Here is a 27,936-nt window from a genome sequence, read left to right as displayed (position 1 = left end):
ATTTGTATTGCCTATAGACTGTTCTCTGGAATTTGTCTATAGAAAGTCTATAGACTATAGATATAAGTCTATAGACACTCTATAGACTGCCTAAACCTTTTTTTTGTAAGACCCAATCCCCGCAACAACCCATTTATGAATTCGGCCCTGCGCGATGTCGGACCGCGTGGCAGCGAATTATGTTCGGAACCAGTTGGGGAAGCGGAAGTATCGGTTCCAGATGCTATTGATGACGTCGAACGTCGAGCGGCGCGGCGGCGTGGCCGGCACGGCCGCCGTTGTGGTGGTCGTTGTGGTGCTCCTGGTAGCCCTCCTGGTCGAGGACCCGGTGCCGTCGCTCTCTTGACCGGCGGGGCGCACCACACACGACCCCTCGCGGCAGTGCTGCGGTTGGCGAGACACATGGAACGAACAAAATGGAGGTGTAAACGGAACGTGAGCGCTCAGGTTGGGCGCAGAACGAAAGATTAAAAAAAAATTATGCCATGTACTCTAAAAACCCGTACTCTCTCAAAGAGAATAAACACGCTGTTGTACTCTATATCACTGGTGTGCTGGAGTAAATTCCCCGGAGTAGATTCGCCGCTTGGCTGCAGTCTTCTTTTTTCTAAACATTAGAACGAGTATGTGCACCCCTGCAGAGGGTGTGCACTGCACTTTGGAAGGAGTGTGGTGATTCTAGAAAAGGGAGTGAAATATGGAGAAAGCCTTTGCTCCATCGAAAGGCGTTCTTAGCACTCCTTCACTACTTCCTTGGGCAGGGCATGTAATGCGAAGGCAAGATAACCGCTGCAGGGCTGTGGCATGTTGCAAGTTGCGCGTCCGCGCCGAGGGTGGCGCCGTGGTCGAAACGATTGCAGCGATCCTGGTATCGGCGGTAAACGCGGCTGCAGTTAAGCCTAATCAAAGTGAAATTTTTCGACCACTATCGATAATAAAAACATTCTTATGAACTAATTTATAACCAGCCATAGGTGTTAAAAATAAGATATCAAAGAAATTAGTTGCGAAGATGACGACGCGGGTAACGCGGCAGCAGACGACAAGCAGACGACGCCCGGTCAGCCGCGCAGGCGAAAACGGCGACGTCGGCGGCATTCGCACTGCAGCAGCGGCATTGGCGTCATGTCGAGTCACACAGTGAGCTTTTCTTGGAGTCTTTATACTAAGAACTAGCACTGCAGCATATTATGTTGTCCCTAGCCCAACGCACTGTGATTTCGTCTACACGAGTCAAAGGTTGAAATTTTGCGCTGCCTTTCTCTGCGTGTGTTTATTCATAGTCACAGACTGATGCGTTTCAAATACATGTCAGATGTTTTACTTCCTTGCTATCTACCTAAATCTCTTACAAAGTCGCGTACAAACCTATATTCACTCATGTAGCATTTTATTATGTACACTGTACCTACCTTGATACCTTTTTTTTATCCCCTATATATTCTCTGTGCGTTCATGTCTTCTAAGTTTACATAATGGCGTTTTTTTATTTTGATTTTTAGGATGCCTGTTACTGATACTGCAGTGCCACTGATGCCTAAAATCACTTTTTGAACATAGTTTGTCTCTGCTGATGTTCTTGTAATAAATTGTTCTTTGTACAAAACAATTTACGCTTTTCGTTCTCGAGTGAGCGCAGCTGCTAAGCAGTCGCGCCGCTCGCCACCATGCACCATGCTACATCAACAGACACATCTAAATACAAAAGCGAGTGAGCAGATTCCGTAAGTACTTAGGAAATCAAGCGTGAATGCAGCGCGGGATCAGTTAATCACCAGTATTTAAAAAGCTTGGATCAAGCTAGCGGCCGCCAGCACCAGCAATGCGCGAGTACAGTGCACTGTAGAGCGAGCAACCGGCCACAACCAGCCGCCTAAACGCGCCGCCATATTGGATTTTTTATGCGTTTACCGCCTCTCCCAGGTGCCGCCACCATCGTCTTCGAAAAAAAACGTCCCCATTGGTTCTATGAGAGTGTCACTCCCTTGACCGCTGGTCCTTAAGGGTAACAGAGTGCATTCCAAGAGAAGGCAAGCGTAGCAGGAGCGGCAGAAAGTTAGATTGGCGGATAAGGTTAAGAAGATTGCGGGGATACGGTGGCTGCAGCTGGCACATGACAGGGTTAGCTGGAGAGATAAGGGAAAGGCTTCTGCCCTGCAGTGGGAGTAGTCAGGCTGATGATGATGATTCAATAACCATGCTTTGCTGATGCCTTGAAGACATTTTTATTGTCTTTTTTTCACAATATACAAGGCACGCTTATCTGAGAGAGATAAAATGCTAAACAGACATACTACATTCAGGTCTGATGCTTTGCTATGAGCCTTCAAAGATACACTGAAATAATAGGCCGTCGTGAGCTCCGCAGAGTACCGAAAAGAAACAACGGGAAGCGGCATGCGAGAACAGAAAACGCGAGATATTTGATGACATCACGGGCTAAAAACTTTATCCACCAGCGCTTTCTTCGCGTTAAGGCACAGCAGATCCAATAATTCGACCTTAGGAGTTTTGCTTACTCATTCGACTCAGAACGTTCTTCAACCTAAACTACATGCCCAAACCAATGCCTCTTTCCATACTTAGTTATTCAGGATATGCACAGCTGCGTCAAGTTGAGTATTTCGTTATTATGATCCACAGAAACAGCATTCCGTGGACATTCAGGCATGCCACACTCATAACAGAAAGGAGTAAAAAGGGGAGTAAGCTGTCCTGCAGCGCACTGTGTGCTAGAAGACAATTTACTTCCTTCTTACTCCTATAGACCGTTTACAGGGCGCTGTTCTTCCGTTTGAGATTAGATGGCGCCACAGGTACGCTCGGAACACGGCGTCATTACTTGCCTCGTAAGTCGCCGGCGTGTATGCCTCGACGCAGCAGTGGAAATGTAGAAAGAGAAAATACATGCTCTGTTGTGGATTGCAAGAATTGCGACAAACAGGTAAAGGGGCGGGATGCGATCGTTTGCGAGCTTTACGGAACCGAACTGCGCAAGGACGTACTGCCCCTGACTGCGCCCGTTGGACATCCACCCTTTCCGAACGGGCGAACGCAACACAAATGTTCGCAAGCGCTAGACAGCGAATATAGAAGGAAATGTCTCGACCTTGGAAAATCTCCGAGGGTAAGTGCACAACATAGCCGCATGAACAAGCTGTCCCGCCACCGAAACGTCAAAAAAAAAAAACGACTTACGCTCCTATACCGCTTCTGCATATTGTGCAGTGCATAACTGTGCGAGCGCTACTGTTGAACTTCGCTCCAAGTAGCGCGGTTTTCGTGGACCGCAATCGGAATAAAGCATTTGTGTAACGGCTGCTGTGCTCTGCGGTTGTCACTTCCTCGCGATCCATGCGAGACAGTCAATAGAAGTGACTCCGGCTGATTACTTACAACCAACGAGACCTCGAGCATTTTCATGTCCGCATATCGAGCACGGAGCGTACCACAATTTTATACTATGTGAGGCTGATATAATTGTAAACTTCTTGTAGTGAACGCTCTGCCATGCGCGCGTTATAACAATTATATCGCGGAATCCCTGGAAACGATTGCATGCAAGCTTTGAAGGCTGCTTGATGCATGGTACTGCATACATGATCAGGTAACATTTGTTTGGTTATTTTTGTCGCCTTCCTTTGTTTAGCAAACCAACAAAATATTTTAGGCTTCCTACGCACCTTTAACAGGTTGTAAACAAATGAGTAGGATGTGCATGTGAGCGTTTTAGAGCAGTCGCCGCATGCATGTAGACAATACGACAACGACCTGCGCAGCCGCAGGGTCATTAAACCTTGCTGTTTTAGATAATAACAATAAAAAAATATTAAGCAAAGCCTTCAGCGGCATTCAGGCGATCCACCCGTTGCCTCGAACAGGCGAGAGCTCAGCCGCTCTTCGCGACATGAAGCCCGATCACGTTTTCATGCCTGAAGTGATCAAATTAGGGTTTTCACATGTCCTTCGAAGCTTCGGACCAACCACAGTGTCGTCTTCCCACTCCTTTACAACCGTATCAGCCGAAACACTGCCTGTCGGAAACGAAACATCAGACGCAGCAGCCGTCGCGACGAGGCGCGCGCCGAGCGGTCAGGAGGCGAGTAATGGCGACGTGATCACGTGATCAAAGATGGCAGCCCCCATGATACGCCGCTGTAAAGCGTCTATATAGGCGTATTTTGTATTCAGAGTGCAGCAAGCGGCGACACACGCGTCTCGTTAGTGCTGCCACAAACAGTTCGCCTTCCACAAAGAGCAAAACATCGATAAAATGCCTGCAAAGGCTAGAGTGAGTTATCTTCTTCCAATGGTGACATCGAAGCCTCGCTCAGGTTTACAAACTCATTTCTAAGAAGAGACGAGAAAGGTGGATAGGTGCTTAAACTGGAAAGAGGCAGATGACGCTTCAGCAGCGTATGTCACGGTACAAGTACGACATTAAGCCTAACTAAGGATATCCCAGCGTGATCTATTTCTCTCAAATTCTTAAAATTCCACCGGCGTGACAATTCAATCGACCCTTGCAATTTCCGTAGGGCTGAACTGATCAGAAAGGTTAGTTTGACAAGGATTGCACTGAAGCTGCTCACAGGAGTCCTTAGAAATGAAGGCAGACCCAAAAGCTCACGCACAGGCTTTCTATCTTCTCGCTGAACATCCTCCTGTTGACTTAGCTGTTACACGAGTGTGATGATGTACAAGAATTCAACGGATGTACAGGTCTGTCCGACATAAAAGGGAACATCCAATTTGAAAAAAAAAGGCATTTTTTTGTTATTTCTCTTGCAAAGATGAAAGTGAATTTTGGACGTTATACGCCAAGGCGATAACTAGTTATAAAACAAGTAAAATGTGCTTGTCATACATATGGAGTAATCATTAATTGAAGGCTAAGCCTTTGCTTCGTTCCATTGGTGGAGGGACCTGTATGTTACAGGTTCCATACCCTTTGCTCGATGAAAAACGTAATTCTCATCAATGGCTTAGCTGGTGCATGGTTTAAACGTACCTTGCCCTTGGCGCATGTGGTACCATCCAGCGCTGGATGTGCCGGACTTGCCCAGGAACCTTCCAGGCACCATAGTTCACGGCAAACGTCCTACAAGAGACAAGGTCCGATCATGTACTATCAAAACAGAAAGGAGTAAAGAGGGAGTAGGCTGTCCTCTAGTGCACTCTCTTTTATAAACGGGAGTACGCAAGAGGACTGCTTACCTCCTTTTTTACTCCCATATAGGCGTATTTGTGTTTAGAGTACAGACTGAACAGAAACTGTTTCATGAGGTGAGAAGCGCTTGCAACGTCGCCTTCAAGAAAATAAAACGAAGGGAAAGAGGCGCTGCAGAGCTAACACAACTGTTAGCGGACATTGTGGTCTTTACAGTGATTCGTTTATTGGCTTTGCGCCATGAACGTACGCCCATGATCACGTGAATGAGCCGTCCGTTACTCAGTCGTACGCTATTTTCGGAGATAAAATGAGTCCCCCCAAGAGTTTATAACGTTATAACCTCGTTATAACGAAGTTGAAGGAGACCGGCGACTACTTCGTTACAGCCGTAGCTTCGTTATAGCCGGTGCTGACTGAGCGTGGAAGAAGAATCGTCATTCCTTCGTTATATCGATTATATCGATATAACGAAATAATCGAAACGTTTTAACGAAATGTTTTACATTTCGATGTAAAACAACATTTCGTTATAACGAGATCCGACTGCAGCACTCGGAAGAAATGCTTCGAAAACGTTGAAGAGCTTCGCGAATGTCGCACCCGCCGACGTGGCTCAGTGGTTACGGAGCTCGGCTACTGAGCTGGAGTACCAGGGTTCGAACCTGGCCGCAGCGGCCGTGTTCCCGCTTATTAGTGGTTTTTGAGGAAAGGAAATGGCGCAGTAATCGTTTCACAGCTCGGTGGGCACCTCAACCGCGCAGTAAGGAAAGGTTTAACGAAGGGAGTGAAAAAATAAAGGAACGAAGAGGTGCCGTAGTGGAGGGCTCCGGAATAATTTTGACCACCTATAGAACCTTTAACGTCCACTGACATCGCACAGCATGCGGGTGCCTTTGCGTTTCGCCTCCATCTAAACGCGATTATGCGCAGGTTTTCGCCGTATGTCTGAAAGAACGCATCTCAAACGGGCTCGCTAGCATGCGCGCATAGCCGCCATCGAGACTTTTGCACACGCGCACTCGGCGCCAGCTTGATATCTGGTTCCCGATTGTCTAGAGCTGGACGATGCATATAGCTTACATTGAACGGGCTCCTGGATGACGTGTACGCGCTGTAGTCCGACCCCAGAGCCAGCTTGCACTGGGCGTCCGCCGGGTACAGCTGGCCTGGCAGCGGCTGGCCGTCAAGCTCGGCTACGGGCTCGCTGGACCGCGACGCCAGGCACGACGATGTCCGGCTCCTGCAGAAGTCGTGCGAAGCAGAGAACGGCCCCCGTCAGCATTACTTCGAAGGCTATAGGCACCCTGAGCTTGTATCGTAGCTGTTATGGCGGAATGACGCGACAGGCTGCTATCGGAGGTGTGCGGTACAGCCCATTCCACGCGAAACGCAAGTCCTAAAGACGTGCTTCATCTGCCCAGACGCGCTAACATAGCGCAGCCTTGCCTGAAAACTTTTGCCCCTGCCAGCTTGGGCCTTGGGTTGCCAATGGCATCAAAGTTGAGGTCGATCTTCAAGGATATCAGTGCGAGGACCTAAGTTTTAAGTTATCAAAGGAAGTCCACAAGGTCTTCAATGACCTCAAGAGTAGGTGCTCATTCACTGACGTCCTTTAGCGAGCTTCTCAACCTTGAGGTCATGAGGATCGATCTTAAGAACCTAGTGGAATTTAACTGAGCACCTCAGCTCAATTCTCCACTGAGGTTCTTGATAACCTCAAGATGGGAAACCTCCTCAGTGAGGCTCGGAGGGACAGAAATACTGAAGAAATAGGGAAGCGGACCACGACTCCATCTTCGTAAGCGGACGCTGTTCAGTTTCTTGCGCGTTTCTTCTCCAGTGGCACGTCCTCTTAGGCCACCTAACAGCAAGAGCTCGGCGTCTTAGAAGCACCCGTACTGCTGCGGCTATAGCTGGCAAAGACAGATGACTGATCAAGAGCTTTAGAGAACAGCGACACGAGAAAAGATGCGCCTGAACACACAAACACCTCAGAAAACGCGCCATCCTCCGCCAGTTTTCGCAATGCACTCGGCACTAAAAAAGACCTTGCACACACTCACGAGAGGAAGTCCTCGAGGTACTGTCCCGAGCATGTTGACCAGCTGGTCTTGCCGGCACCCGTTCGCGCCGACATGATGTACCGATCCGGGTTGCAGCGGTTGTCGGGCGGCCCGTCGTGGTGCATTCCCAGGGAGTGGCCCAGCTCGTGAGCGACCACCAGCGCCGCCTCCAGGCTTCGCGCCTCGCTCAGTGTGCAGCTGTAGCGGCACCGGCACATGCCGTTCACCCATGCCAGGCCCAGAACGCGGCTGTTGTTGCCCTGCATGCAGAAGTGGCGAGTGGGAACTTAATCACTATTTCTGTCCCTCCGATACTCACTGAGAAGGTCGCTATCTTGAGGTTCTCAAGAACCTCAGCGAGTACTTGAGTTCAGGTGCTCAGTTAAAGTCCACGAGGTTCTTAATATTGAGAGGTTTGCTAAAGGACGTCAGTGAGCGAGCACCTCTACCTTGAGGTCACTGAAGACGTTGAGGACTTCCTTTGAGCACCTCAATCCTAGGTCCTCGCACTGATGTCCTTGAAGACCTTACCCTTGATTTCATTGACAACCTTGAGGACATTGCTCATTTTGAGCATCTTAAGCTCAGAATGAGGAGCTCAAGGACTTCAACCTCACAGTCTTCACAACATTTCCACACAGTTCTTCGCCGGTTGAAGCTACAGGCATTGACTCAGCCTTCGCTAGACAGCGAGCGTCGGATATTGATTTGTGCTTCGTCTTCAGCGTTAACCTTTGCATAGTTTTCCAGGACAGCATTGCAATAAAAAGTGGAGGAGGAGGGGAAGAAGGGCTGACAATCCATGCACAGTGTCATCGCCATCCTCAGATCTATTGGGCATTTCGAACATCTCGTAACTGTGTTTTATACATAGCACACAACACCTAAAGGCAGTGAGTGCCCGTTCAGTTATAAACAGTGCTCTTAGCGCTTAAGCCACGAGAACACATGCCAGCACGCGTGTTGATATACTCTCACTGTAGGCATTACTTAGTTAAACCGGTTATTTTTAGGCTAAGGCTTTTACTATCACACAGCAGCTCAGTAGCGATATTACCCTAGACAGTGCGGTTTATGCGAAAGGGAAGGGTCATTTAACCATGTAGTGGCTGTAAAATTATACCTTGTGCAAGTCGAGGCCGGAGAGCATCATGGCGTGGTCCCAGGTGCCAAGCCCCTGCCTGGCCGCCAGCTGGTTTCGGTTGCACTGCCACACGCAGAAGTTGTCCAGGTACGAGTCGATGTCGCCGTTGGCCGTGCTGGGGCCGCGCTGCGAGGAGGACACAATGTGCTGAGCAAAACGCTATGCACGCAAGGCAAGGCCGACACGTGATATCTCTGGCTCCAAAAGGACACGACTCCTCGGGCGCGTTCAACTTAACACGATCCTCACCGTAACTCACCGGCCGGACCTCACGAAAAAAAAAATCCCCCACATTGTACCCTCTGCTCCGAAGCCCTCGCCCGCGCGGATCGCACATCTGCTTACAGCCCGGTCACATTTTTCTTCCCTTGAATTCGTTAGCATTAGAACGCCAATCACCGCAAAAAGTGTCCGGCGTTGGCGCGCGAAGCCTCGGTCAGAGAAAGGAGGAAGGGGGACAGCAGGGGAAAGCAGAGAGAGGGCGAGTCGAATGGGAGGCGACGGGTGGCGAGAGTGAAGCCGTGGTGGCCAATCAAAGTCGAGGGGTGCAGGGAGTTTGGTTTAGTTTAGTTTAGTTTATGGGGGTTTAACGTCCCAAAGCGACTCAGGCTAAGAGGGACGCCGTAGTAAACGGCTCCGGGAATTTCGGCCACCTGGGGTTCTTTGACGTGCACTTACATCGCACAGTGAACGGGCCTCTAGGATTTCGCCTTCATCGAAATTCGAACCCAGCGGCCGGGATCAAATCCGCGTCTTTCGGGTGAGCAGCCGAACGCCATAACCACTGAGCTACCGCGGCGGCCCCGGGTGAAGGGAGTGGTAGGCAGTACGGCGCGTCACATGCTGATTGCTGGACTGGATCACGTCACCCACCAACGTCAGAGGAGAACACTAATGCTAACGAACACTCTGCAGCAAAAATCGCATTGATCGTCTGCTACTTTTTTTTTTTTTCTCCCCGACTCTAGGCCGCGTCGGCCTGCCACAGCGTCTCCAGATACTGCCGACCATCCATCATCTTTTGCGTGGGCCTGTAAGAGCGTTGCCGTGCAAATGAAAGCGTGCCTCTCTACCTCCCGAGCGCTACCAAAACCACCAATCACGAGCCGAACGCGTCGTACCGTGGTTAGGAAATCTATTGCGCAATGTGCTTAGGGGTATCACCGCAGTCCGATCACACTATGCCGAAACAACATGAACGAATAATCTCGACAGTAAACAGAACACGGTTCCAGGACGTAATTATTAACTAAGCAACGCTATACGGTCTATGGTCATAGAGTTGAACCCGGGTATATCGAACTCGAAGGGAATAGCGAAATAGTTCGACGTATCAATCATCAATCTAGGCGTTGCTAGGCTTAACCTGTTGCTCATCGAACCCGCAAAGGACGGCGCTTTGGAACTAGTGACTGCCTATCATAAAATGTCTAATCCTTTTACCAATACACTCCAAATAAAATAACTGCTATTAAAATTAAACTACAGTTAGTTTCCGAAACGGATTCGGTAGCGAGGCGAGCGAACCACGCCTCGTAAGGGCCTCTGCTAGGCTTTAGTTAGTTAGGTTGGCTTCACTGCATGACAGCGATGTGGCGTGGAAAAAAGAGGACGAGGGATTTATTTATTTATTTATTTATTTATTATTTATTTATTTATTATTTATTTATTTATTATTTATTATTTATTTATTATCGAGTGACCGGCGAAATTGGAGTTCGATATACGGCGCGACTATACTACACTTGTCAAGGATTGTCAAGGAAATAATCTGTGTTCGATATAGCTAGCAATTCGAAATAGCCAGGGTTCGATATACCCGAGCTGGACTGCGAGCCTATGGCATATGAGGCTATCACTATGAGGCACTCCGTACTGTTGGGCTCCTGATTGCTTTTGACTACCTCTGGCTCAGCACGGACCGAAATGTCGGCACAATATTTTTGCATGTCGTTTCGATCGGAATGCAGCCCAAGCGGTGGGGACCGAACCCGCGACTTCGTGCTTAATAGCACACCGCTATACAGGGACTGCAACGCCGTGGACCGTGGTCTAACTGCGCTGGCGTCACTGGTAATGAAGCTTCGCGGGTGTACATAGCACGCTGGCGCTTAAATATGGAGCTCAAACGCTGGTTCATATGCGCAATACACCTCGCAGATAACACAAAGTAGCACGTCAGTGAGTCTCAGAACTCTGTTTCGTATGCTATGAAAAAAAAGCTACGGAACAAAGATTTATTTGGTTTTTCACAGAAACCGTGGTCATACGTTCAGTCGCTGGAGACTATGCTATGCTATACGTTGAGATACGCTTAATCGTTGTGTTGGCAATCTACCTCAAGTATACGCTAGGTGTCTGGGATCTGACTTGGGCCGTATTTAAGGCAACAATTTTCGCTTCGCCTTCATTGTGAACAAGGCTCGCGCGTGGGAGCCGAAACGCCATTTTACCTTTATTTTGGTCGGTGCCTTTTATTTATTTTCTCGTCACGGAGTCTCTTAGGTGGCTGCTTTATTAACGAATGTTACTGAACACTAATGAACACCGCAAAAACACTCTCCATCGTCTTTTAGAACACGCAAAAGGGAAATAGGGACAATTAGCTGCATATAGCGCTATGCAACACACATTACTTTCTCGAAATTCACGAACTTCTCCGACATTGGAAAAAAAAAGAAACATAAGCAACTGACAGGAGTAAGAGAAATAAGTTGAGTTAATCTGCAGGGTCTTCTACATACGGCTGTGAGGAACCAAACAGGTTCGTCACGTGAATGCGAACGGTTCATTTCGGCCCAATACATTTCGGAAGCGTTTTCTGTCGATCGCTTGCCGTCATGGAAATGCGACTCACCTTAGAGTCGACGAGCTCGAGGTTGACGATATCCAGCTTGATAGGCCTACTCAGCGACCGGTACTCCAACACCAGCTGGACCTGCCACGGAAGAGAAAGGCCAAGCGCTCGTCAACTCTTCGACTCATTGCGCACCCTGCTGATTATCGTATTGAGAGACCCTGGCTGCTCTGTGAAATGTGTGGTCTGTTTCGTGTTAGATGAAACAACGGCTGGAACAAGGAGCTGCAAAACAAGGCCATATTGCGCCTGTAGCCGGGTGCTGAGTATGTACAGTCGAACCTCGTTATAACGAAACGGCTATAACGAAATATTGGCTATAACGAAGGAATGACGATTCCCCTTGCATGCTCGGCCAGCACGGGCTATAACGAAGCTACAGCTATAACGAAGCTGCGGCTATAACGAAGTAATCGCCGGTACCCTTAGACTTCGTTATAAACAGGTTAAACTGTACTTCCTAAGGTGTTGAAATCTGAGCTTTTCCGGGGTGCATTTTAAAGAAAGCTTAATGAAATTACGTTTTACTAATTTTGCAATCACTGTCAAAAACTTTGGGAAATATGCGCGCAAATAATTGCAACGGGATTGACTCTACGAGGCATGAAATAGCGATTACACCGACTGCCACTGTATTCGTTGCATAATAAACGTATATCCCTCGCTATACACTGCCGTCGAGTGCCATGGACCGGTGCCCCTAGAATAAACAGAAAGCTCCAAATATTCGCGTAAAGTCAGCGAAAGCTACAAAAGAAGGAGATCAGGTTTAGGTTTATGTGGGTTTAACATCACAAAGCGGCTCCGGCTATGAGGAACGCTGTCCGTCATAAGATTTCGACCACCTGGTGGTACCTGGGTTAAAGAACCTGGGGTTATTTAACGTGCACTGACATCGCACAGCACACGGGCCTCTAGAATTTCCCCTCCGTCGAAATTCGACGCCCGCGGCCGGGATGGAACCCGCGTCTTTCGGGCCAGCAGCCGAGCACCATAACCACTGAGCCCCGCGGCGGCTTTTTCCGCAACGAACCCATGACGCAGCGGCTTGCTTGTCGGCTGGCCATTTTGAGGCAGGGTCGCTTCTTCTCCTTTCACCCTTACCGTTACCGGAGTAGCGGCAGCCCGCCCACTGCCAGTGAGCACGCGCTGGTTGATCCCCATGCGGGAGGCGTGCGTGCAGCTGTCGAGTACCTGGCGCCATCTGGCGCCCTCAAGGCGATCTGCGCATGCGCACTGAAGGCTCGCGGGATCCCGGTAATCCGGTAACGCTTATGGAAGCACGGTACACGGTATGCCAAAGATGTCTAACGTCTGACGAGCCACCCCCAGTCGTGCCTCACCAACTAGCCGATTTTCGAGGAATTGGCATCCTCGAACGTCGCAAAGTTTTAAAACAGCGAATGGCGGATTTTCCGCGACTGGGCAGACATTTTATCGCACACGATGGTTCAAGCTAAACCCGCAACCGTGGCAGCCTCTACTGTCCATCACGCGCAGCAACGTCGAAGTTTACAGGCTTCGCCGCGGTTAGACGACCACAGTGCATGCGATAGGTCCTTATAGGGCTTTAGCACCCAAACTTCGCGTTTACCCTTCGCGCCACTGCCCGTAAAATACCGAAGCGTGCGGCGGACGCCGCAATGCGTGACTAAATATGCATGCCTTTGCAAATGAGCGGCGTATGGGCACAGTGACAAGAAAACACGTGGTGCCGGTGTCGGCCCCAGCCTGCAACCGCACGCTGGAGTGGTTGCGAAACCACGGCAGGCACGCAAGTGAGAGCACGAGTGCGCATGCGCAAAAACGGGAGGGCTGGAATGCATACAGCATGCGCACACGCGGCTTCGCAGTCTTGCGGAACCGTAAGGCGAAGCGGCAGTGATTACTGCGCGCAAAAATGTCGATGACACGAGTATTGCGCATCACAGTCACGATGTCGTGTTTGCTTCTGTGCCCACCGTCTATCCCTAGAACCGTATGCTATTACCCCAAACGCGGCCAATGAGTGACGTAACTGCTCGCAGAGGAAACGGCGCACGAGCCAGTGAGGGGACCTGCGCGAATCGGTATGGTCATGACTTCATCGGCTGAGTCACAGACCGTTACGGCAGCCATGAGCAAGCTCTTCAGCGTGTTTGACGGTGAACTGTTGGGGCCGCGTATGAGATGTGGTAGAGCATGCATGAAAGGGGCCACTGTAATCAGATACCGCTTATGTAGCACTTTGTACATGACACCACCAAACCTCTTCACTCTTTCCCAATTTCATTGCCCAGCTCCAGCCTACATCTACACCCATCCCGAAATTGTTTTTTGTAACCTTCAAGAGATGGGGTAACTTCCCCCGTTCGCGGCTATTTTAAATACGGCGCGAAACTTTAAACACACGGTCGCCGCCGTACATGTACGGCAGCGACCGTCAGAGCTTAAATTCAAACGCTCTTCAATCCTACTAGTTATGTAAACCTCTGACTAAAAACACGAGCACGACCTGCGGGCCGTTTCTGGGACTGAGCGAGCCACGTTTATTGTCGTTGAATGAACAAATGTACGTAAATATAAAACCGAAGTAATGACTACATAAGCCGACCCGGGGGAAGAGTAGGCTCAAAAGGGTTGAAAATTGGGCGAGTTGGTACGAATTCATACTGGTGTGGCACCACAGGGACAGGGACAGAGACAGAGTGACAACAACACAAGTGCTTGTGTTGTTGTCACTCTGTCTCTGTCCCTGTCCCTGTGGTGCCACACCAGTATGAAGAGTAGGCGCCGAAACTGTGGAACGACCGGCGGTAATACCGAGTAACGGTTAGTAAGCCTGGCTTCATCTCATCCCGTTCCATGACCCGAATGTGGATCTGGGCACCCGCACCTTGAAAGGTGGAAGAAGCACAAGGAAGGGCCAAAAGCGACGCTTGGCGGGTTCGACCCCTGTGAAGTAAAAGCCAGTTGAACATTCTTGCTGGATGCAAACACCGTGTAAGCGTCAGCGTCGGGACTAGCACTTAAGGGTGAGCGCCAAAACACCTCCTGCGTTGTGTGCAATTCCTCTAATGTTGAAGGTTAGGGTGGGGGATCCTGGCTTGGTGGAGGGTACCCTGGATCGTCGCTCCCTGTGTCAGAGGGTCGCAGTAGCCGGCAAGCATTCCATATAGTATGGAAGTACGCTTGCAGGCCGAGGGCCTCCAGTGCTCAACCCCTACAGAGGACTGAAAATGAGTTTGGCTCTATCAAAATCTATTTTCATGTCCCACCCTGTCCCAACTCTTACCCAAATTCCCATAACCCGCTCACGACTTGCCAAACGCTTTTTCCCATATCCCACCTGACCAATCTTTAACCATGGCAGATTAGGGGAGTCTACATTGCCAGGCCCGCTCTCCGGGGCAGTGTAGTTTTGCTTGCATATCTCCCACCCTTTTTATCTATATCTACAATTGTCTTCTCTTGGACATGTTCATTTACTCTCATTATTGGTTAAAGCCGGTGGTGCGCAAGCGGTGAAAAAGGAAAATTATTATTTCTCAATACGTTTAGGGCATCCCGAAACTTTACCGAATGTTGTGCACTCTGTCCCGGAACGTTCTACTATTGCTATGCAAAAGGAGGAGGAGGGGCGGGGCACACAACGGAGGGGCTGGGGATTATGCAAATAGCGCATATATACTCGTGCATCCGCTGTTTAGAATATACGACCGTTTCTTGGAACAAAGCTCGTATGTACGCATATTTTCTGGTACGCCTCGAATACCTAAAGCCACACCAGCGATGCATTTCAGTTCACTATGGATGGAAACTGCGTTCGCTACGAATGCGAACAGCACCATGGCCCACCCGTCGGGATAAAACGGAATAATATAGGCACGTCCTCGCCTGATGGCAAAGCTGAGGTCAGGAGGAACAAAGGGAGGATGAGCCAAAGGGGTTCACGCAGTAGTATACCTGTTCGAGGACGGCCGTGAGGCGCGTATTGAGGGCCTTCTCCGAGGGCATGGAGTTGGCCAGCGCCGCGTCCACAAACACGGCCAGCTCGATGGCGCGCTCCCGGGACGTCGCCGCTGCCTTGATGGCCCTGCGGAGAAGGCGACCGCCCATAGCGCGAGCACATAAGCAGTGTAACAACAGGGGGAATTAAGAGAGTGAACGGTAAATGCAACCAGCTGCGCTCCTTGTGGTTCATCCAAAATATTTTCTTTCCAGTTCAAGCGGAAGTAAACCAAAAAAAGAGGAAGCTCAAGAAAGCTCAAAGGAAGCTCAAGTTTACTGTCTCCAGAATAGAAGCAGCCGCCATTCATCCTAACCCTTATTTAGAACGGTTCGGGAAGGAAGAAAGTAAGAAGCCGCATGGCACAGCTTGTACGAGTGAAATATCTTCCGTTCACGCGAGGGAAACACCGAGAGGGCGACGGCACATGTGCCCCCCTATAGTGAAAAGTATGCGGCATAACAGAACAGAAACACGGGAGCATGGGTGCATGAACCACATGTATACACAGTCGACAAAACGCGCAGCGATGCTATAATGATGGCTCACTGCGGAAAAGCAAAGAGGACCGTACGAGATGTGAACAGAGCGAGAGAGAACTCTTCGAAATCCAGCCTTCCAGTTTGCGCGACTGAACAAATGCGCACGAGGCTCTTCGGATCAAAGAAAAAAATTAAGCAGAGACAACTATGCAATCTGGAGCAGTGATCTAGAGTTCTACTACTGCCGTCAAAAAGTTCGAAGAATATAGGGAACCCAAGCTCAAGTTCGCCGTGTCGATTACAGCGCCGTAACACACAGCATAGCGAGAGGAACAAGCAGTTTTGAGGGCGCTCTTGGTGCTATTCCACGCCACCTTCCTGAGCTTATTGGCATGAGCTTCCGCGCTCTGTCGAAGCCACACGTGGTGCCTGTCAGCTGTCTGGGTTATGTCTACAGAAGTGAGGTGAATAGTGCTATCAACCAAACTCGGGCTTCTAATCGTTCAGAATGTGCACTCGCCTTTGTAGCGGCCCGAGCGACTGACGGCAGCAGTTTTTGGTCGCCTGGTGGAATAACTGCAGTGCCACCTGGGCAGCGCAGGTTCTCTATACACTTGATATACTTTTTTATTCGTGCGGCAAAACACGCCCATACTGACGATGCATCATGTCTCGTCAACGACAGACGGTACTTACTGCCGGCGAGAAATAACGCATAACGCCACTGGAACATTATCCCTAAAGGAGCACAAACGGCGTCGTTGTGTAGGCCAATTTATTGGACGACAAATAACTCACAGGGACACCTAATTACTTTATGTGTTGGCACATCGATAGCGTTAGAAGCTGCTGGCGCCTTTTTACCGGGGAAATGGCTTCACTTCTGATCTGGTGACGTCTCTTCCCTCCAGCCAATGGGAATTATCTTCTCTGATGACGTAACTTGCCTCCAACCAATGGGAATTGTCCCGTCTGGTGACGTCACTTCCTTCTAGCCAATGAGCGAATTTTATGACCGGCGACACATTTTTTTTTCCGGTGAGTCTTTTAAAGGTATCACATTAAAATAGCGTTAAGACAGCATTTTAATGTTATCGCATTAGAAGCCTCAAAGCCACATTACTACGCGAATAATGCTTTACGCTTGAGACATTCATAATGCTGTGTGCACGAACAAGTTTTTTCTTGTACATTGTTATAAGACTTCAATTGAAATACTTTCGTCATTTACAGTGGACTAAGGAATTATAAGTTCCGAAGAGGAAGGAAGGCTCTCTCTCCCTGAATGTTTGAAGAGCAAACGAAGGAATGAAAAACGTTCACTGAGTCGAACGATGCCTTCTCTGGCTATTGGGTGGAGCGCCCAGACCTGGGCCTTCATGAAAACTGCAGCAGCACTGGTTGACCAGGCGACGCTGGTCTTCCAAGCCTGAGCTTGACGAAGCCTCCTCCCACTGTTTGTATATTGAGGACTGCCGTGTTGCGTTTGTAGCCCCACAAAAAAACGTTGCTTCGCATATGCTACAGTTGGCACCGTCACGTACTCTATCAAGGACCCCCGGCCATCACACTGAGGATTTCAGACGAACACACCAACTCCAAAGTTAACCAAAGAGACGGACTTTACACTGCCGTCTTGAGGCGACTGCAGAAGTTCACGGAGGGTGCTGATTTTCTTGGCTCAGTAAACCACAGGAGATAATTAGCGCAACGGCACACTTCCCTAACATTCTCAGCCGCCCTTTCAGAACGCACAAAACTCATCAAGGCCACGACAAACTCTAAGCTTCAAAGTTTCGAAGCAGATGAGTTGACAATGCCACTAGATGAACGCTTAACAATCAATCAGGCATGAGAATGCCAGTCTGCCAGCTGTCTGTAACACGAAATCAGACAATTGAGCTACAAGGCACAGACGTCTTATCTTAGGCAAGGAATTCGAACCTTCATGTCCGTACCAAAGGTACGCGCAATCCTTACGAAACAAAATGGCGTCTCCCGATAGGGCAACGGTTTTGACCACCCCAAAACGGGGACGATGACACGAACGCACCCGGGCCAAGACCCCGACAGCTTACCTGCGTCTCCTGGTGGACGGCTTGTTCCAGGAAGTGAGCAGCTTGGACGTCGGAGCTTCGCGGCGCACCACATGTTCACTTCCTCCCAGTCGTCCGTCTTCCCCCACAGTCACATCACCGGTACGCTGGGAGGGCTCCAAAGAGAGCGCTTCACCACCGGGAGTGATGATGAGCGCGTGGACTTGCAGTTCACCGGGGCACGCGGTCACCACAGCCTTGCCCGTCGTCCTGACGCCCTGCTCGTATACGCGGCCCTCGTAGGTGCAGTTCGACATCGACGCGGCGCCTCCGGGGAAGGACTCGACGGCCGCTCGCTTGCGACGAAGAGGCACGGACAGCCTGCGGTCTCCGGTGCGCACCAGCAGCAAGTCCGGCGTGAAGGTCACCTCGGCCAACTGGGTGGCCGCATCACTGGCCTGGAGACAGGTGGAAAGTTGGGGGTGAAGACTGAGCTCAGTCGAGAACATTTGCATGCGCGCGCTTCGGTTTTAGCAACCACGCAAAACGATTGCATATGGTAGGGTGTGGTATTGGTTTTGTGATGTGGGGCTTGATGTCCCGAAGCGACGCATGGACTAGGAGGCACTCCGTAGCGGAAGGCTCAAGATTAGTTTAGGCCACCTGGGGTTCTTTAACGGGTGCTGACATCGCACAGTACAACGACCTCTAGAATTTGGCTTCCATCGAAACTCACAAGAAGCCAGCGTTTAAAGCAAACCATGCGTATCAAAAGCTTTGCCTTTAACACAAGCCACTCTAACCCTGTGTTTGATGCATCATAGCCTTAGTTGCTTTTGCTTCATTAAACTCAATACAACTATATTTACGCTTTGCAGCGCTTCAATGCGATAGCATTAAAAGCCTCATCTGAAAAAACATCCGGCGGCGCCCGTCCTAAAATTCGCAGATCAGCTGGCGGTACGTGACGTCACCAGACCGGAAAATGAGCATTGGTTGGAGGGAAGCGACGTATCAAGTCCAGGTTCGTTTGGACTGAGCCTCTCCGCCTGCCAGCCAGTCACATCCAGCAAAAGCAAACAGCTTCGAATGCTATTGCACTGCCAGCACACAATGTAATTAAGTGTCCCTGTGATTTTCTTGCATTTCGCCTCCATCAAATTGCGGCTGGATTCGATCCCGTGACCTTGACATCATCAGCCGAACGCCAAAGCTATTGATTTGGTTTGGTTTATTGGGGTTTAACGTCCCAAAGCAACTGAGGCTATGGGAGACGCCGTAGTGAAGGGCTCCGGAAATTTCGACCACCTGGGTTTCTTTAACGTACACTGACATCGCACAGCACACGGGCCTCTAGAATTTTGCCTTCATCGAAATTCGGCCGTAACCACTGAGCCACCGCGGCGGGTGCCAAAGCTATTGAGTCAACGCGGCGGGTGGTATGGTATGGTATGGTATGGTATGGTATGGTATGGTATGGTATGCTATGCTATGCTATGCTATGCTATGCTATGCTGTGCTGTGCTGTGCTGTGCTGTGCTGTGCTGTGCTGTGCTGTGCTGTGCTGTGCTGTGCTGTGGTATGTGGTGAGTTAATTTCTTAAAGTTCTTAACAAGTGAAACTGTGGTACAAGACAGGGCGAAGAGCAGTCTTCTGCCTTGAGATGCTTCACCACCCGGCCCCTGAACTACACTCCTAAACTTTCCAAAGTTCAAATGGGCCATTATAGACGCAGTAGTTAAGGGCTCCGGGCTAACTTTGCTCCTCTCGCCTCGGTTCGCTACTTCGGGTTGACTGCGCTTCGTACGCTGGCATATAGCGGGCGAAAGGAAGAACTTACGAAATTTTGCGTGGCAAAAACCATAAGCACAAAAAGAAGGACAAAATAGCATTCACCGTGATCGCCTTGTTCGGACTTATTACACAGTTTGCTTTTAAAATCAATAAACAGAATATTCATGAACAACTTCGTGGTGAGCTGGTGAACTTTTCATTCATTTCAAAACGACGTCAGTTCAACCCCGACTCGGCTGTCCAAGAATGCATAATTTTATAGTATATGCAGTAATACAGATAATCCCGTTTAGTCCTTGTCGCTGAACTCAACGATTTCATGGTTTTCAGGGAAGCAGTGACGAACAAGAACAGAAAGAAGTCTTGCACACGTGGGGGAATGCCGTAAATCCAAATACTGTTGCAAACACACCGAGGTTCGCGAGGATCTCGGGAGCAGAAATGGAGTAAAGAAACTTTGAACTTTGAAGTTCTTGCTTGAAACCAAAGCAGGACCGAACGATCCAGGACAAGGACGTCAGCAAGAGCCCGGCGAGAAAGGCGTGCGCAGCGATTCTGCAAACGCGTGTACAAGAACAGCTCGGAATTAAGTTGTTTTCTGAAGAGGACACTTTCCCTTCCACTGTCCCAAGTGTACCACTGAAAGAACACTGTCTTCAGACTCACCTGGACAGCGCACGAGCCAATCAGCAGCAGCAGGATTAGCGCCAGTACGTGCAGACTCGCGCAGACAGCCGGCATCCACCGCCGCGCCCGCATGCTCGACGCCAAATGCGCCGCTGGCCGTAGCATAACGCGTTCGTCACTGGCGGCCATCCTCTTTTCGAATGGCGCTCGCGGGGTCCTTGGTTGTTCACAAACGCCTGACTGCTCGGGCGTGACGGTCTCTTCCGGAGAGACCATCCACCTCGCGTTTTCGCTGTCGGAACCGGCGCGCGCGTCCCAAACCCGCGCAGCACGACAGACTCCCCTCTCGTCGACGACGATGCACACACGTCGCTAGCTGTGGCACTGACGCAGCCTTGGCCCTGACTCTCGCCACAGGCGCTCGCTTATATGCGCTGCTGCTGAATCACGGGAACACGTGGGAGGTGCTTAGCGGGGAGCCCGCAGCATGCGACTTCAGGGTACGGACAGGTACGACCAGTCACCTGCAGCCTCCGGCGACAACGTCACCGTTGCTACAGAAGGAAAGGGTTGCCACACCGTATACGTGGCGTGCTCAGCAGTAACCCGCTGTCGAAACCCTTGCTCTAAGCCCCCTGTGCGTGGGCCTGTCTCGGCCCGCATCTTTCTCTCGTTGTTTCCACCTGAGTGGTCGGCCGCCTCTGTTGGGACAATGGATCGTTCAGCCGTCATCAACATCCGTGTAACCTGCGTCCGCTCATGAGATCATGAGACAACCGGGCAGTTAGCGGGCCTGTACTCGTGAATCTATTATCACGATCGTAAAGCATCTCAGGCCTGTCTCTATGCGATGACATAACACCACATGAACTTAACGGCAAGGCCACCTTGCGTTTATAATATTTCATACCTGGCGCTGCATACTAGCGAACACGTATTTCATCAATCCTTTTACTTTCATGTGACGAACAAGTATTGCAGGTATTGTGCCGGCACAAACTTCCGGGCTCCTTATAAAACCTCTCCAGCATGACTTGGTTTTTGGCCTTCTGTAGCTGTTCTTTCAACTGATTGCCGGCAGATTTCAAATGGCAAACAAGAATGGCGTCTTACAGTTATGGCCTCATGCCACCAATGTTATCAGCCCTCTAGAGAAGCAGAGGCGTATCGCTGAGAAGCATGTCATGAATACCCAAGTGACCCTGTGGACCAGTCGCTGGCGGTCGGAAATACCCTCATGGAAGAGGACGTTGCTCATCGAATGTCTTTACGTATTACATGTACAATCATGTCCCTCATTATATTTCTGCTGCTTTCCGCAATGCGGCACAGCCACACGTCCATAAATCGCACCGACAAATCGGATTCTGCAATGGCTTTGCAGCCAGAGTTATAATCCGTAAGGTCCCAGAAGTCTTGAAGGAAACGACCGCTCCTTCATCAATCATTCCCTCAATCCCCCACTGACTCAAGCGCCCACTTCAGGCGTACACTATCCCGTCGGAAAACGCACTGCCAAGTGCAGGGACACGAATAAAATCCGATGCAATCGAACCACGTTATAGCGAAACCGTTTATAACGAAATGATGGATATAACGAAGGAATGACGATTTTCCTAGCAAACTGGGTCAACACGGGCTATAACGAAACCACGGCGATAACCAAGTACGTCAAACCTCGTTATAACGAAACGGTGTATAACGAAATAGTGGATATAACGAAGGAATGAAGATTCCCCTTGGAAGCTCGGTCAACACGGGCTATAACGAAGCTACGGCTATAACGGAGTAGCCACCAGGCCCCTTAAACTTTGTTATAACGAGGTTAAACGTAATCGTCGGGCCCCTTCAGCTTCGTTATAACGATGTTCAACTGTATTTTCTTTCATATTACATTGCGCTGGCGATACTTTCAGTTTGTCGCCTATTGTTCCATGCCTCCTTAAATGCAGGCTGCCTGCTCATTCGATCAGTACCGAACTTTGCGTTAAAATATCCGTACATAGATAACCCCCGACACCCTCGCTGTCACTTAACGCAATTTTCTCGAGGTTCTATCACATTTTCCGGCATACAATATCTATTGTGCACAAGCATGTACTGCGCGCGTGCATAACTGTCAGCCGATATGTGCTACATATTCATCGCGTACGTTTCCGCAGATCCCCGTGACAAATAGCCACCATGCGCGCAACAATCGCAGAGAGACGCGTTATTACGTATGCCCACGAATGCGGCGGGTGTTCTCTGCACGTTGCGTGCTACTTCACTGTTTGCGCCTGACGCGAACCACGAGGTACGGGAAAGTATTTCCTCCGCAAGCGAGGCGTGAGGATCTCGATACGGGGTGGTTCACGGAGAATGAAATGACAAAACAACGGGAAAGAACGAGATCTGACGAGACAGCGTGGAGCGAGGCGTGATGCGCGGCAGGAACTCTGGAATGTGCACGCAGCCTTCGTGCGTCACGCAGTTCACGCCAACGTGCAAAGCATGCGCTTACGCCGAGGTGTGCGGAACATAGAGGTAGATAGATATGTAGGTGTCTGCAAGGCCTTCCCTTTGTTGCGGAGTGACGAAGGTTAACATCGGGCGAGTTAGTAGGTACCCAGCTGGACCTTGATATTGCAACTACCCTATACCCCTGTCACAAGGGCACCGCAAAGGCCTTTGAGAAAGGTCCTTAAATGCAAAGGCGTAAGGAGTGCAGCTGCACGGTATAGATGCTGCGCCTTTGCCGCTAAGGGCCTTGGAGCTGAAGGCGCTCGAACGAGACCCTTGGAGCACAAAGGCGCGGCCTGCGAGAACCTGCGATCGTAGTGTCGTCCAACGTCAAAAAGGAAAACCAAAGAATTAAATATATGCAGCTAAGAATGTTTGAAAACATCTTTAACAAATACAAAAGGTTTGTCTGGTTTTGATATTTGGCCGAGTGTTTATATTTAACGCTCACATTTCAAGACAGTGGAATTGTTTCAGCAACACCGAGTGTCCCTGGTGGCCAAGACAATACACAAAACCTGCTGATGATGATGAGAGTAGCTGTTGCAGTTCTTTTAAGGAAGCAATTAGAATAAAAAATTGTCTCAGCTGAACGAATTAATAGAGCAACACACTTTAATTTTAAAATCCTCACTCCAGCCGCCTCTTGCACAGCAGCGGGAGCTAAGCCTCAACGACTGTTCCACCTTTGAGCTGCACAGTGTAGCTGCGTCGCTGCTCCTTCGAGCTTATGGTCCTTTGGTGAAAAGAGTTGCCTTTGCTGGAAAGGCCTTCGAGGAGTGTCGTGTGACAGGGGTATTACCATACTTCAAGATATGGCCCCGATCTGTGCCGTCTACAAAAGAAATTTATTGTACTCGACCGCCAAGCTCGTCTATCAAAAAGTTCTCTTCGATCACTGGTTTTCCTGTGCTTTAAAATTCTTTCTACATGGCTGTTTTTGCAAATACTAAAGTCTTTCTCACCTCACAAGTTCCGTAGTAATGGCTGCAGAGGTCTATACTCCAGCACATGTTCTGTGGTTATGCGGCTTCTTAACCTTGAACGCATTAATAACTGGCATCTGCGAGGTCTAAAACCTTTACCGAACACCTTCATCCACATGTAGATTGTGTAAGCCTCCAGTGATAAACCTTATTTATTTTTATTACTCTCCTCACGTATCTGGGTAACCTTCTGACTAGACGCCATATGATTCAACGACCTTGTACCGTTTTTTTTCGTGTTTTTTTTGGCGGGGGGGGGGGGGGGGGGGGTTCTCTCCCGTGGCAGGAGAGTGGTAAAGGATGTCGCAGGCAGGAGCTGCGAAAGCTTCATGCTCACATGTCGTCCAGTTTTAATGCTACAGCACCCAAAGCCTCATCAGAAAAAAAAAAATGTGTCGTCGGTCATAAAATCTGCCTGTTGGCTACAGGGAAGTGACGTAAACAGAATGAATAACTCCCACTGTAGAGGGAAGTGGCGCCACCATAGCGGAAGTGACGTCACTTCCGGTAAAGACATCAACAGCTTCCAATGCTATCGCATTGCCAACACATAAGTTGTTCCTGTGAATTTTTTTCTGGATATATATTCGTAAAGTCACGCTTATTATATTGCAGCAATGGTTCCACTGGAAACCTCCTCTGGAGTTAACGGCTTCGGCAGATTATCAGCGGGCCATGGTAGAGAAAGCGCTCTTCTTCATTGGGCCTTAGCGCTGGCCTCAAATAAAGTTTTTCCTCCTCCTCCTCCTTCGCCGTCTTGCGTTGTGCCATCAAGTTGAGCCGAGAGATGGCGCTACGAGAACCACGTGACCTGCGAAGTCACGTGATTCGGGTGGTTCTTCTGTCCCCTCTTCATCTTGGATTGGGGCTCTGTCGGGTAAGGTCGAACAGCGAAAGCCCCTGGAATTGTCCCCCGAGTGGTAATGCGGTCCAGGAGAACGTCAAAACTAAAGCAGAACACTTCGACGGCAGCAGTAAAACCGACATGCTTGTTTGCACAACGAATAAGAGTAACACTTCTGAATAAACGCCGCGGTGGCTCAGTGGTTATGGTGCTCGGCTGCTGACCCAAAAGACGCGGGTTCGATCCCGGCTGCGGCGGCTAGCATTTCTTTCGAGGAGAAATTCTTGAGGCCCGTGTACTGTGCGATGTCAGTGCACGTTCAAGAACCCCAGGTGGTCGAAATTTCCGGAGCCCTCCACTACGGCGTCTCTCATAGCCTGAGTCGCTCTGGGACGTTAAACCCCATAAACCAACCAACCAATCTGAATAAACGCACCCATCCGAGCTAGTGTCAACCGTGATGAATTACGTTCAATGTCAGAAAGTGGCTGTTCGATTCTCGCTCTTCAACGCACACTTACACACAACCACCAGTACTTCGTGCAATTGATAATTAAGTATGTGCATAGGAATAGAGCGGGAACAGACAAGGTAGCTAGCACAAAGCGATATGCCCAAGGATGAAACTGGAGAGTGACAAAGAAGAGCAATTGCTACACCACGAAACGGTCTGTCCTTATGTCTTCCCCAACTGCAAAAAAAAAAAATGGCCTGGCTTAGCATATGGTTAAAGGGAAGGTCAAACGGTTTTTTGAGAATTCGAGGTTATTGAAGAATTCCAATCTATCAAGCTTCTAGATAAACCATGCAAATTACTTTTGCACTAGCATTTAAAATGGTGGCATAATCGTCGATTAAAACCGCGATGATGTTTAGGCTTCTCCTCACTACGCTGGAGGAGTGCCAGGAAACTCGGCAGTGACGTCATTGTTGCCGAAATTTCAGATGTCGGCTGCTTAGGCCTGCATGCTGCTGTGCGTCGTCAGATGGCGCCAAACAATGCATTGTGAACTTCACCTTCGATGGCGTCGGTTTTCTTCCATGGAATAACCGTTCCTTCCTTCGCTGGAAACGTACTGCCGTCATACGTGACGTCATTATCGGGGCCTCTGCCAGTCGCTGTGCACATCAGAGAAGCCTGAACGCCGACGACGACTTTATTCGGCGATTACGCCACCATTTCAAATGCTACAGCAAAACGATTTCGCAGGCTTTACCAGCGCAGTTCGCACATTCGGCAACCTTAAATTCATCGAACTCTAAAACCGCTTCAGTTCCCCTTTAACCTAGGATGCGAAGCATACCGCCGGCGGAGGCTGCGCGTCCGCAAGCGAGCGCACGAGTTGAGCCCCAGCTTTCACAGCTGTTGTGACGTCAGCGCCCCTAGCGGAAGGAGCGGGAGTTGGGCCGCCGGTGGAGGCTGCGCGTCCGCAAGCGAGCGCACGAGTTGAGCCCTAGCTTTCACAGCTGTTGTGACGTCATATCACGTGGTGCGCCGATGTAGGTCAAGTGGTAGCTACGCGGCCGCGCGCGGCGCAGCAAGGAAGAGCTCGGTTGTGCGGCTAGTATGCTTCGCATAAAAAAGAAAACATATTGTACTGCGATGATCACTAATAAATATCAAAGCGAACACTTGGCGCGACGTTGGCGTCTCCGGTTCCGCCTTTTGAGACAAGATAAGCACGCATCGTCAAACGGCCCTGGCGTACGGTCTGCTCCTTTCGCACATGGCTTCCGATAACCTCTAGCTCCGCTCCCAAAACTCGTCACGCGGTGCGTTCAGGTTCAGTCGGGCAGAGTGGTTCCGTGGCGGCGGTCTTATCGAGGAAAGGGCGCGGTCGCACGAGCGGTCGTTGACACGCCTTGGGTCCGAAATTAGAGCGGCTACGGCAGGCAAAAGGCGGAAGCCACGTGGACGCGCTCAACGCTGGAGCAGCGATTAAAGAGAAGCTGCCGATCCAGTTCCTATACCACGGGCATGCAGGGCGCTTTCCTGGTGACCTGGCTGCTATAACGTTGATGCCAATACGCGCGGTGGCGGGAGGCGAAAGAAAGAAGACGTCGCTGCCGCGGTGGCTCAGTGGTGACGGCGCTTGGCTTCTCAGGACGAGGTCGCGTGTTCGACCCCGGCTGCGACAGCCACGTTTTGTTTCGGGCGAAACGCAAAAACGCACGCGTACTGACATTTCGGTGGTGCTTAAAAAGAAAGGAAAACTCTCTATGGTAGAAATTAACCTCGCGGCAACTGTGTTTCGATGAAATTTTTAAAATATGAGGGGGTGCTGAGAAGATCCTGGCTTTGCACAGAAAGAATGTAGCCAGAGTTTTGAAAGTGCACATTTATTCAACATATTCCCCCCTGAGTCTGATGCACTCGTTGCATCGATCTTTCAGCTTTTCTCGTAAATTAAAAAAAAATTATGTGACAGGTCGTCAAACCAGCTTTCAGCAGCAAGTTTGACGTCAGCAATGTCGTCGAAATGACGACCCTTCAGATTTTTCTTCAAGTTGGGAAACAGATGGTAGTCAGAAGAGGTCAAATCGTGTGAATAGGGGGGATAGTAGACCATTTGGAAACCCAGAGCCTTAAGTTTGACAGCCAAAACTTTGGACGTGTGCGCAGGTGCATTGTCCTGCAACAAAGGGATTCCTTTGTTCAGCTTTCCCTGGCGTTTCGTCTTAATTGCCTGTTTCAGCTTGTCGAGAAGGCCGGCATAATATTCTCCACTTATACTACAGCCCTGAGGTAGGTAGTCTACCAGCAGAATTCCATCTTTGTCCCAGAAAATTAACACCATGACTTTTTGGGCCGATTTCTGGGCGCAGAATTTCTTCGGTCGCAGGGACCCACTGTGGCGCCATTCCTTTGACTGTTTCTTGGTTTCGGGATCATAAATGTGGGAGCCATGTTTCATCCTCAGTTACTAATCTATTCAAATTGGACTTTTGTAGCATCAAAATGGGTCAAAACAGCTCTGGATGCCTCAACTCGAGCCTCCTTCTGTTCACTGTTCAAACATTTCGACACCCACTTCGCTGAAAGCTCGCGCATGTCTAGGATATCGATAATAATAAAACCAATGCGCTCTCGGGAGATGACCAGTATCTGGGCTTTCTCTTTGGCGGATATTCCCCGATCCTCAAGAATCAGCTTATGGAGAGAATCGCTTGTTGCCGGGTGTGTTGAGGTTGTGAGGCCCCCACTACGGGGCTCATCTTCAACAGTTAAAGGCCCAGTCTTGAAACGAGCAACCCAGGTGTTGACAGTGCTGCAGGAGGGACACTTCTCCCCTAGTGTTCGTGACATCTCATTGTGAATGTCCTTTGCAGACTTTTCCTACAGAAACAAAAACTTCATCACGACCCGTAACTCCACAGGCGTGAAACTTGCTTGTGCCTCTGCCATTTCACGTTCTACCTTAACTTAAAAATAGTTATAA

The 27,936-nt window shown here is 49.8% G+C and overlaps 1 protein-coding gene across 1 annotated transcript; it reads right to left on the bottom strand.

The window, feature by feature from the left end:
• Nucleotides 1–80: 80 nt before the first annotated feature.
• Nucleotides 81–20,647, bottom strand: LOC149365826 (A disintegrin and metalloproteinase with thrombospondin motifs 16-like). The gene is made up of 9 exons (XM_089546566.1): nt 20,204–20,647; nt 17,786–18,201; nt 15,183–15,312; nt 11,238–11,318; nt 8,360–8,506; nt 7,237–7,496; nt 6,254–6,413; nt 5,012–5,101; nt 81–384 (listed from the first exon to the last, which is right to left on the bottom strand). The coding sequence occupies exons 1-9, from the start codon at nt 20,438–20,440 to the stop codon at nt 178–180; spliced, it is 1,728 nt and encodes a 575-aa protein (XP_089402692.1). The 5' UTR covers nt 20,441–20,647; the 3' UTR covers nt 81–177.
• Between the last annotated feature and the right edge of the window lie 7,289 nt (nt 20,648–27,936).

The sequence above is a fragment of the Amblyomma mixtum genome, chromosome 1 (assembly GCF_055824585.1).
Source record: "Amblyomma mixtum isolate Tamu chromosome 1, ASM5582458v1, whole genome shotgun sequence".
NCBI classification, from domain to species: domain Eukaryota; kingdom Metazoa; phylum Arthropoda; class Arachnida; order Ixodida; family Ixodidae; genus Amblyomma; species Amblyomma mixtum.
This window is presented reverse-complemented; position numbering and strand designations above follow the sequence as displayed.

What these genes read in the sequence shown, in the direction of transcription:
- LOC149365826 (XM_089546566.1), bottom strand. Translation starts at nt 20,440, where the DNA reads ATGGTCTCTCCGGAAGAGACCGTCACGCCCGAGCAGTCAGGCGTTTGT. An exon ending in CCGTCCACCAGGAGACGCAG is followed by an intron (nt 15,313 to 17,785) that starts GTAAGCTGTCGG and finishes CCTTCTCCGCAG; the next exon opens with GGCCATCAAGGCAGCGGCGA. An exon ending in TCGAGCTCGTCGACTCTAAG is followed by an intron (nt 8,507 to 11,237) that starts GTGAGTCGCATT and finishes TCCTCCTCGCAG; the next exon opens with CGCGGCCCCAGCACGGCCAA.